The sequence below is a fragment of the Anas acuta genome, chromosome 1, assembly GCF_963932015.1.
Source record: "Anas acuta chromosome 1, bAnaAcu1.1, whole genome shotgun sequence".
Classification (NCBI taxonomy): Eukaryota; Metazoa; Chordata; class Aves; order Anseriformes; family Anatidae; genus Anas; species Anas acuta.
This window is the reverse complement of record NC_088979.1, coordinates 41,480,736-41,492,866: the sequence shown is the minus strand read 5'-3', so window position 1 is coordinate 41,492,866 and position 12,131 is coordinate 41,480,736. Positions and strand designations below refer to the sequence as shown.

Sequence of the window (12,131 nt, the reverse complement as noted above, 5' to 3'; positions counted from 1 at the left end):
AAGGAAGGAAGGAAGGAAGGAAGGAAGGAAGGAAGGAAGGAAGGAAGGAAGTTAGTTAGTTAGTTAGTTAGTTAGTTAGTTAGTTTAACATTTTCAGGCCCCTGACTAGATTTCCATTATAAGAATTATTTATTCTTATCAGTATTTAACCAAAACAACCTAATTCACACCTATTTTAGCAATGACAGAGTCTTGGGAGCTATTAGCACTAAACAGGAAACTGCAGAGGAAGACAGATAATTTTCTGTGAAGGACTATTCTGAACTCATCTCTCTTTTTTCATTGTATCTGTCAAAGTTCTTTGTAAATATTGGATGTTTCTCCCTGCTACAGTTCTCATACAGCATATCAAACAATCGCAGTCCTCATGCTCTAACTTTCAGAATCAAGGGACATCTTGAGGCACATTTTAGCTCTTCCCAGCTATGCTTTCATCTTGATAGAGAAATGTGGGTGGGCATTTTTCCCCCTCTTTGAAGTAGTTACAAAGCCAAAAATGAAAAACAATGTAAGAATAAGTGTGGTTCATTCCAGGTTTGTGCTTTATAGTTTTAGCAGACATTTGGACTTTAAGTTTAACAAGACAATATGACGAGCAAGTGCAAGTGCCAGATTCTGCACCTGGGAAAGGGCAGTCCTGGATATATGTACAGGGGGTGAGAGGGAAGATAGCAGCCCCATGGAGAGGGATCTGTGGGTTTTGGTTGATGGGAATTTGATTATGGGTCAACAGTGTGCCCTGGAAGCCAAAAGAGCCAACCATATCTTGGGGTGCATCAGGCACACCATTCCAAGGTCAAGGGAATCATTTGTTCGACTTTACTCTGCGCTGGTGCGGTCTCACCTCAAGTACTGTGTGCAATTTTGGGTGCCACAATATAAGAGAAACATAAAACTATTAGAAAACCCCAAAGGAGGGCTACATAGATGGTGAAGGGTCTAGAGCACAAGACTTATGAGAAGTGGCCAACATCACTTGGTTTGTTTAGCCTAAAGAAGAGGAGTTTTTGTCTATGTGAACAATCCAAACAGAAATTAGGATACACACCTGTGTTAGCCAATCATCTCAATAGCTTGTATGACAAACTATAGTATCACTGTCCTTGCTTCTAGGAGCTGAATTGTGTGCTTCTGAGCACTGATTAAAATGGTACAATACAGTCAGTAAGTAGATACTACTTGCTCCCATGTATTTAACACTTACAAATGGGTATGACTAAGAATGGAATTTATAGCTCAAACCCCAAAGTACACTGAACAATATTTGATTGCAAATATGTACAGAAATAAAATTAAGGATACAAAGGTGGTGAAGGGGAAGACATATGAGGAGCGGCTATCATAACTTGGTTTGTTCAGCCTAGAGGAGAGGAGACTGAGGGGCCTACATGGCAGCCTACATCTTCCTCACAATGACAGCTAAGGGGGGAAGATGCTGATCTCTTTTCTCTGGCAACAGGACCTGAAGGAAAAAAGCCTTGTCAGGGGAGGTTCAGGCTGAATATTAGAAAAATATTCTTCATTGAGAGGGCACTGGAACAGGCTTCCCAGGGCAGTGGTCATAGCACTGAGCCTGCTGGAGTTCAAGATGCATTTGGACAACACTTTCAGACACAGGGTCAACAGTATACTGATTTCAAGTGACTAAAAAAAATAAAAATAAATGAATAAAACTTTATTTTTATAAGTAGTCTGGAAGGTGTCTTAAAATTCTGATCAGATGAGAGAAACTTTAATGCTGAATAGTAAAATCTATTCTAGATCTAGAGTCCTAAAATTGTTAAGTTTCCTTTGATAATACTCTGCAAATCCTGGACATCTCAACAGAGGCAAAAAAAAAATTGGTTGTGACCTAGGAGGTAGATACAGTTTAGGGAAATTATGTTTGGAAGCCACAAAGCTTTAGTTTTAACATGCCTTTTTTTGAACTTATTTTTCATGGGGTATAGGAACGTGTTCCAGACAGTCCTTCTCCTGCTCCTTCTCTTGAAGAGGGTCGAAGACCTGGCAGCCACCCATCCTCTCATCGAAGCAGCAGTGTGTCCAGCTCTCCTGCACGGACTGAGAGCTCTTCAGACAGAATCCGTAGGTCACATTATTCTCCTTGTCACCACTTTAAATTCGATTAGGGACAGATGTTTTTTCTAACCTAAATACCCACGTCTTAAATAGATCTCATAGGTATCATGTTCAAAAGTTCATCTGCAATAGCTATCTCCCAACACAATATTCCCCAGTTTACAATATCATAATACCTAATGCTACAGTAACAGTTACTGATATAAACTGCCATCATGTTATATTAAACATAAAGATTCAAGCTATGAAATACAGAATTGCAAACAGGAAGCAATTTTCTGGATTAATTTTTAGAACTGAACGTGTAGTGTAAACCTTTTTTTAAAGAAATTGATTTTTATTTAATTTGTTTACTCTAGTTTGATTTCTAAATCGAATCTGACTTCATAAGCAACATTTGACATCATAGAATTGCTTGGGAAAGAGAAGAATTAGTTTAAATCGATTAAAATATGTGTACTTTATAGACTCTTTAAATGTAAAAACTTGTAATGGTGAGACATATGATACAGAGTATTATCACCTCATATCTTACAAGGGGCAGAGTGAAATTAAACCATGGTGTCTCAGAGTAATACTATTTTTATCAAGGCTCTGTGTAAATGATGTAAATTATGTGACAAAGACGCTGGGTTCCATAATCCAGACTGGAAACTGATAGTTTAAATGCTCATTATTTTATGGATATTAACTTAAATTTATATTGCACTTGTCCTTTTATTATTGCTCCATTGCAGATTTTTATGCTTTTAAGGCATATTTCCACAGTGGAATTTGTCAGTAGGTGGAACTGGAGTATTTGGCATATAAACAGAAAGTTATGAAATAACTATGAATTATGTAGTTGCGTTGGTTAGATGCAGATGTGTGATTTTTAGAGTGTTTCCATTCAGGCTCTCTGCAGACTCAGGAAGCTGGCTCTTCACTGACTTTCAGATGAAAGATCTGTCTTTACTATGTGATGAAAAATGATTTACCAAAAGGAAACAAATGAGGCCTGTCCATGACAAGCTGAGAATTCTGTTTTCTTATCACTTGGATGACTGAGAGTACAGATCAGACTGGCATCCCATATAATATGACCTATCTATTTCTTGAGGTTTTTGTAAAGTGCTAAAAAAAACCCAATGCACAACAAAAGATGGATTTTTATTTTTTTAATTGTCATCTATTTTTGCTTTATTAAATACCTTCTTCATTTTCCCTTAAATAAAAGAAGTAAAAGAGTAAATTAAACAGAAAGTTCCTTATTATTTTTGCTAAGGAATGTCACTTTTTTTTTTTTTTTTAAGAGGTAGCTTTCTACTTTAGCTTTCTCTGCTTACCTACCAGCAGATAACAGTGGGAGCTCTATACTTTTTTTCTTCCAATGAGATGATCATAACAGAGTCCCTTAAATAATCATTTCAGTGGCTTACTTAAAAAACAACCCTTTTCTCTCTTATCTGACCTGTTAATGTAACAACCGATTCTTATGTGCATCTGCTTTTGTGGTGCCAACAAGATTAAGACAACTACTACAGAAATATGGGCTACATATGAAAAAATGGTCTGTTGAAGATGGTGTAAGCCTCTTGTAAATACAATTTTTAGGGATAAAACATTGGGATATAGGGGTTTCCACGCTGTGTTTGAATCATAAAGCTCTGTTTAAGAACAGTTGGAAAGAGTTTTTCTAGAAGTTTTATTGGCAAACTTGATGTTATACAGTATATTTCTAAAAAACAATAATTTCTTAGCTGGAAGGTTACAATGCTTAATTTAAGGAAGTGAGAGAGTGTATTTTGGAAAAGATAACATATAAAACAAAATAAAAATAACCAAAATAATGTCTCACTTAGAACCTTCTATTCTTTTCCATATTGTTTCATTTTTCATTTCATTTCTCGTTAAATAAGAAAATGTTTACAATTCAATTACAATTGTACTCAATTGGGTCCTAAGTTACTGAACTCTTCTTTTGAAAATGAACTGGTTTTAGGAAGGCATAGCAAAACTCCCTCATTGTGTGGCTACTGATAGCACTAATTAAGTAACTGCATGATTATTAGGATTCATGTATAATTAAAAGGAAGAATATCTAAAATAAGTACAAAATTGTATTGTTCAAATGATGGTTGATTTTGTTTCTGCCTGTTCTTGTGTCTAGCAGCTGTCCATCAGAATGGCCTATCTATGAACCAAATGCTGATGGGTTTGTCACCAAATGTCCTTCCTGGACCTAAGGAGGGTGATCTGGCTGGTCACGATGTGGGACATGAGTCAAAAAGAATACACATTGAGAAAGGTAATATGAATACGAGTACTTTATTGTTTCACTGTAAAATGCATTGTTTCAAAAGCTAAGTAATAATTGTGATTTCCTTTAATACTGTGATTATTGTTTCAAAAATTCAATTATAACAGGATTATAGCTTCCCGGATTCTTCTACTTTGTGGTGCTTGACTTTAATGAACAATATTTATCTGAGGGAGGAATTTCATAAATATTACAAAGAAAGATGAGTGAAAAATAGTTTTATATTACCATTGTGTCTCTGGCCTTTCTACAACTCTGTTTAGGTATTAAGTTTCTGTCTTCATCCAGTTGACTTTAACAACCTACTTCCCAAAGGGACAGAGCACCGTGAAAATTAGTCCATGTGTGCAAAAAATAAAAAGGCTAATACCAAACCATTAAACTAGGGAATTACATAAAATGAGGCTGGTATACATTACATAATGGGATTTAAATTTAATTGAGTATATGACCAACATGTTTGATCTAGGTGAATAGTCCACGTGCAGTTATACTGATTTTGACACCATTTCATCTCTGTTGGTATTCAAAGTTCCTGTACAAGGTTGTTAGAGGTGTATTTGAAAGGGCAGTAGAATTTTGAAAGGTGTATTTCATGCATTATGTTCACTTAATATATAAAAATTTTAAACATTTTTATAGACAAGGAACATTTTGGTGGAACGGTAGTTAAAAATATGAAAAACACTTTGAAAAGATATTTTGGGACTTAGAAAAAAGTATTTATTTGAGCACAGCGAGAGAAAAATCAAAAGGTACACTAGCCAGATATTAAAACAACTTGGGATAAATGTCTACAGTGACAGAGATTTCAAAATAAGACTTTTGTGCCATATCTTACATTTTATCAGCTATGATACTTTCTCTGCCTTGTGTTTGAACAGTGAGATATGAAAAAAATAAAATCTGGACACTTCTATTTTGGACAGGTGTCATTTTTAATAGGATTAACCCCCCAAACTAATGGAAACATTACTTTTTTATAAACCCTTTAGTTTGGTTCATTGCACACACAACCTTCTTAAGCTTATACTGTGCCCTCGCTCAGCCCCTACAAATTGTATCCCTGCTGTGAAATATGATGTGATCAAATAGGTTTGTTTTGAATTTCCATAAATGATTTTATTTCACCTTTGGAAGTTACTCACTTAAGTGTAATCAGACTGGTAAATTCTGCAAATAGAAATACATATGAAGAATTACTACTATTTTTATATGTCATTCATTTTTTTAAAGCCTTTTTTTTAATAGTATTCTAGATGTCCAATCTGTTGCCAGTTCACTTTTTTTTTTTTTTTTTTTCCCAAGATCTGTTCTCAGTAAAACTGCTGAGAATTCTTTTTGTCCTTAGGTCAAACCTTCGATATTCTGTCCCTGTCCCCCTCCCCCCTCCCTTTGTTCCAGCCTACTGAATTAATGGTAAATATTCATGGGCTATCTAGATTGATAGGGTATACTAAATTAAAAATTGTTTTCTGTCATGACTACATTTATAATGTCTTTCATACCAATTCTGTAACTTTAATATTGCACTAATCTGTATTAAAAGAAGTGATTTAGTTTATAGATATTTGTGGAGATAGTAATTATCTACTTCTGTCACTGCAAATCAGTCAGAATGCAATCACATCAAAAAAGGAAAATAAATATATTTAGGTGGTGGTACTCTTAAAGTTGAAGCCACATCACCCTCATCATCTGATTCAAAAGAAAAAGAAATGGGGGTGGGGGTGGAGAACAGGTGTTCTGAGTAAGTACCACGAGACCTTAAACATCACTGTGTTTTCTTCTAAACATTTGTTGGCACAAATGTATCAGCTGCAGGTATAAAATGGCCTTTAATTGAACCTGTGAGAACTTGAGAAATCCTTCCTAGTAAAAGGGTCCTGTGTTTTCTTGTCCCCTCTTCCATCAAAGAAATGAGAAGACCAAAAATCTCTGAAGTATTCTGAACTCAGGGAATATTTATTTGTTTTCAACAGAGAAGTTAAAGTGAGAGAAAAGTTATAAAAGAGACATCTGATCAACATATGAGAATTTATGTTGAGTCAGAGGGGCTAATCATCTTTCTCACCAGATCTAGGAATTGTGTAAGTTTTCAAAGATCATATGTAATTCTATTAAAAAATTCAGCCAGATTTATTGTCATTAGCAAAAATGAGTTTATTTTTTTTTCAACTTCTATTGCAACTAGTTTATCATTATCCTACCAAGAACCTAGTTAGGTTCTATGGATCTGATTTACTGCCTAATAAACTGGAAAATTTGCAATGGGCTCTGGGTTAGTATTTGCTGCAAAAAAACAGGAAGAGTTTCTGTTCTCAAAGATGACATGTAAACTGTGGGTGCTGGGAACATATTCCATCCGCTGACTCCAGTTATGCAACTTGGCCATGTCCAGCTTCATGCTGGGGCAAAACCCAGCAAGACACACCTAAAGTTTCACCCATTCTTTGGGTTCCATGAGAAAAAAAAAAAAAAGAAATAGACTTGTTGAGAGTTATGTTGTGTTTCAGCCAGGTTACCAGTCTAAACTATGGGGGACAGCTGGAGACACTGCAGAGCACTTCCACCTCACAATTAATATAGAATTCAAGATGTTATTACCTTAAAAATATATATCCAAAATAGTCAATTACCCTAGACTTCCAGCGTTTATTTATTTATTTATTTATTTATTTTTTATATATATTTTTTATTATTAGAACATAACAGATTTTCAGAATTTACTGTAAGCAGGCTGTAGAACTGCAAATGATACTGGGAAGAAGGAGGAAAGTTCAAGTGTGTGATGTTAGTTCAAGTACTTGATGGCCATCATCAAAACCAAGTATCTAATTTTCTAACCTACAATTATAGGTTATTCAGTGATGCATATTTGTTTTTACTAGGTATGATCTTGCACAAAAAAGGACTTACAGGAAGCATAAGCATTGTATCAGAAAAGATCCATTCAATTCATTACTTTAAAATTAAGAGACTGAGTCTTTTCAGGTACAGTAAAAGTTTCGATGACCCTAAGAGTTTGCTCTAGATAAATCCCTCAATTTCTGCTGATATATAGTATTATTTAGTTCTTAGGTAGGTTTTAGTTACTACTACAAAGACTACAAAAGTTAACCACCTACCCCTGACCTCCTTAAGGTTAGAGGTGTGCTTCCTGATTCCTTATAGATAGAAAAGAGAATTGAAGCTGTGACACATTTCCTGGAGAGCACCCTTAATCATTGTGCATTATGTTGAAAAAGGAAGTATAATTTAACATCATAGCTTTACCTTTATGACCCCAGGCTCTGGTCTTAGGGAATCTGCAAAGTGGAATTCATAGCTCAGTCCACTACCCAGAGTCTATATGCTATCTACAGGTAGCTGCACAATACTTTGTATTGACTTAGACAGAATACAGTTCTACTTCTTAACTTCATTAGGTCCCACTTTGTAGTAGCTGGCTTGGATACTGTTAAGGGATGTTGTAGGAAGTGGCAGATTATATCACCCCCTATCAAGTACGTGTCTAGCAGTAAGCTCCAGCTCATGTCAGCCCAAGATTTCTTTCTGGGGGACAAACACCTAAAAGTTACTTGCTTTAACACCAAATTTAGATGCCTAAGTCTTTTATTGAATTTGGCCCTAGGGCATCAGATTAGAATTTTCTGTCTGCATCAATTTATATTTTTTTAGATTGACACCAACAGCAAATGAAGCCTGAATGTCATGCTTACATTTTAAATTGAATAAGTTAGTTGAGGTGTTGTGGGAAGGACACTCTGTTGAAAATGTTCATGGAGTTTTCTATAACAAAATATAAAATATTCACCAAGTTCACAAAAGAAGCTAAATTATTTCTTTCAAAAAAGCTTTTTAACTTTGATATAAATGGAAATGTCTTAGGCAATTTTCAGATAATCAACAATAACTGCTTCTTGACTATTATGATAGCAGCAATTAAGGTATAACTCTATCAAATCCACATATTAAAAAGTCCCAGTATTTCTTTCTATTTTTATGTCCCTCTCTACAGAGATATGAACAATCTTAGTCCTCTGGCTACTATCTTATAAAATAAAATATTCAAATTCCAAAATATCCGTAGTGTGAAATAGAAAATAATTTAAATATTACATTTTAATTTAAGAATTGTATTTTACTGTTAGCAGTCAAGCATCAACAAAGGAACTAATAATAATGTAATCCTACATATAGATATTCAGTCTGTATTTCCAGAAGTAAACTTATACATATATATAGTAATATGCATCATACCATGATAAATATAGAAACACACATGACAATATTTTTAGAAGTATGAAAAACTCAGGAACTTGTAACATCATCTAATATTCTCTTTTACCTGACCTGTCCTCAAGCAAAATCAGCAAGCACATACTCCAGAACTTTGTGTAAAATATGTTTCTGCTCAGTGTTATGATTTTAGCTAGTTCTCTAAAAAAGTCCCATTTCAAAGGCCGTTGTCAGCAGTTGACCTAAAAGTGAATTTTCATTCACAGCTCTGCTGCCCAGTTACTGCTTGTGTAAACATACTTTATTTGTTTATTTTTATTTTTGTATACATTCACACACAGAGAGATATTTATAAAATGTATATATATATATATTTTTCCAAAACAGTTTTTATACATTATGTATTTTTCTGAATATTGCATTTTTAATGGAAATAGAAGGGTTTTAACAGACCTTGATGGGTATCTATCTACAAATATATTTTTAATTGACATGTTTCAGTTCTTCAGTCTCTACTTCTTAACATATTGAGTTTAGGCTGTATATCATCTAGCACATTGTGAAATCAATCTTTATTTGAGCTTTCAATATTTCTCAGACCCTAAACACAGTACATATAGTCAAATTTGTAACATGAGAGATAATACAGAGATACATAAAATAAAAGGTTAGAGTAAGCCAGTATCACTGAAATAACCTTTAGACACTGGTTGTTAGTATGTCTCTACCTTCAGCCCAAGAGGCTCAAGAATGCTTAAAGTACATTAAAAGTTATTACGGTTAATGGATGACAAAGGTGAAAAATGAAATTGCAATTTGTTTTCTTAATGAGTTGTTATTTACTAAGAAGCCAGATTTTTTTTTTCTTTTTATCTTATTTTTTTTCCCACAGAAATCTCAGAAACCTTTCGCATTACTGAATAAAATAGTTTGGGTTTGTAGGAAGGAGTATAAAGGTGGTACAAAATTCTGAAAATTCTTTTTAGTGATGTAGCAAATAAGAGTATTTCACAAAGAGACTTTCACTGAGCCATCCTCCAAACAGGAAGTTCTTCTGCAGGTCTGTTTGCAAGACCTTTATTCTGCTAGTGTAGTAGTAGTTTTGACACAATGTATGAGAGATTTGTTGAAAGATTTTCACTTAGTGTAGTAGTAGTTTTGACACAATGTATGAGAGATTTGTTGAAAGATTTTCACTTGACTGATAAATGCACATCTACTCCAAAACATCCCAGGCAAACTGAACTCATTGCAGTTTTGCATCCCAATTACATGTGTATACCAGTTAATCTGTGGTTATGTGACTCAAGTTCATCCTGGACATGTCAGACTCTACAAATATACTCAAGCTTGTCACGTGCACAAAAAAAAAAAACACAATTTGTTCCAAATTATTAAAAGAAACTGTATATATAATTCCTTTGTGCCCCACAAAGTTTCCCAAAAGTATTTCCCTCCCTATTTTTTGTGTCTTTTCTTTCTTTTCAATAGTAACTATTTGCCTGTGTTGTAATACATGGTCTTTATAACCTTTGATGGTCTTTTATTACATATAAAGTACAGGGGAGTTAAAAGCTCCTTTGAAAACATGTATGTATTCATTTTGATTTCTTTTTAAAAATGAATTGTTAAACAGAAGACGTAGTGGTAATTGGTAAGATCTTAGAAAGGATTTTTTTTTTCTCATGCTGCCACATTAATTTTTAAATCATTAGTTCCCTTTGTGTTTGCTGCTAGGAAAGATATATCATAGGAAATTAAGTCAATGAATTTATAGGTGTTCACTCTATGTGTGCATATATGCCACGGTATTGAATTTGACCAGACAAATATGATTCTTTTTCTCCAAAGTAGCTATTTTTAGTTTTACATTTTACTATACAAAACAATGCATTTGCAAAAGAAAAAAAAAAAAGACATGATGTGTCTAGATGCTCAAGAAATTAATTCTAAAGAAATTACTAAACACACAATTATTTTGTGAATTTAAAGATATAGAATCATATATATATCTTTCCTAAAAATGTGCATAAGTACACTTTAATAAGTACATTTCAATTTTAATGGAAAAAAAATAAAACAAACAAAACACAAAACAAAACACATTTATCTCCTAGGCCTTAGTTGTGTCACTTTATATGTGTGGTTACTGTTACAGAAAAGACAGCTTACAGCAAAATTTAAAGAATGTCTTCCACTTGAGACTACTTACAGTAACTAAGTGCTAATAACGTTCTCTGCAATTAGTTTTCTTTAAGTTTTTCCTAAATTGTTCAAATGCAAAGTCACTTGTCACAGACACTTCCAAAAAATCACTTGTGAAAAGCCTGAAGATCTGTAGCCTAGACATAGATAGTATTTCCTTGAAAATAGTATGAGTAATTTTAATACAATTTATGTTTTTTCTTTTTTTAATCAATTTCATGTTATTTCCTTTTTTTAAAAAAAAGTATCTCTACATTGTTGTTATTGTTGTTTGTTATTATTATTATCATCATATTTTTGTTCTAAGTAGTAACATGATTATTACATATTCTGCTAACATTGCATGTAATGTATAACTACAATAAATTCTCAAAAATACTTTTTTCACTGAGTACAGAAGGTTTGGGATTTTCCTGATCTGGACCAATACTGTCATAGTTCAGAGAAAAACAGTTTTGATTTGTTCCTGCCTTTCAACTTTCTTTTGCTGAAAAAGCTTCTGCACTTTGAAGATGTATCTAGTATCTTGTTGATTGGCATTGTTTTTTCTTTATGCTATTTAGAAAGTTACTTTGCAAAACTAATCACTGATTTTCTGCCTCTGAACAAGTTTGTTTTTGTGTTTGTAAAGGTTGTTTAGGATCCCAATGGACAGAGACAGGAAAATCTTCCTTTATGCCTGATTCTCCTTCCTTTGGTTTTAGAGATCAGTCATATCTCTAAGTTTTCTTGCAGGCTATCAGTATACATTAGACTGATTCACAGTGATTCTTTACAATTTTGGAGAAGATCATGTGTTCTTGGCCACAAAACTCCCAAGTAGACTGGCTATAATTAAGAGATGAACTTGATCTTCTACAAGTTATATTTGCCAGAAGTCTTTCAAAAGAAGTTAACAGAACAACCTGCATAATATATAACAGAAGGTGACACCATAATGGGGAAGAGGATGGTGAAAGCCATTTGGTGCAGAGAAGGAGAAGCTATGTCTATCTGAGAGAACTTGGAAGCTCCAGATTAATCATTGACAAGGCAACTAACTTCACTTTAAGGTTGTGATCAAAGACACATAGTTTCAGGGACTGTTGTTACAAAGTTTTGGAATTTTTTCACCTTTTTTTTTTTTTTTTTTTTTTTTTTTTTGTGACAACATAGGATCCCATATAGCATATCATAAATAAGAGACAACATATACATACAACATATCAACACATATAAATACAACATATCAATACATATAAATACAAGATATAATACATATATATACAACTTATCATAAATAAGATATTTAATATGCTTGTTGAAT

The 12,131-nt window shown here is 33.5% G+C and overlaps 1 protein-coding gene across 7 annotated transcripts in view; it reads left to right on the top strand.

Moving 5' to 3' along the window:
* Nucleotides 1-12,131, top strand: part of DACH1 (dachshund family transcription factor 1) — a 368,409-nt gene that overhangs the window by 258,279 nt on the left and 97,999 nt on the right. For 4 of the 7 annotated variants that reach the window (XM_068675974.1, XM_068675993.1, XM_068676013.1 and 1 more), the window contains 2 exons: nt 1,950-2,085; nt 4,229-4,366. In XM_068675974.1, the coding sequence (XP_068532075.1) occupies nt 1,950-2,085; nt 4,229-4,366 (274 nt within the window). The remainder of the gene's footprint in view (nt 1-1,949; nt 2,086-4,228; nt 4,367-12,131) is intronic. The other 3 variants (XM_068675983.1, XM_068676018.1, XM_068676027.1) reach the window with 1 other exon arrangement.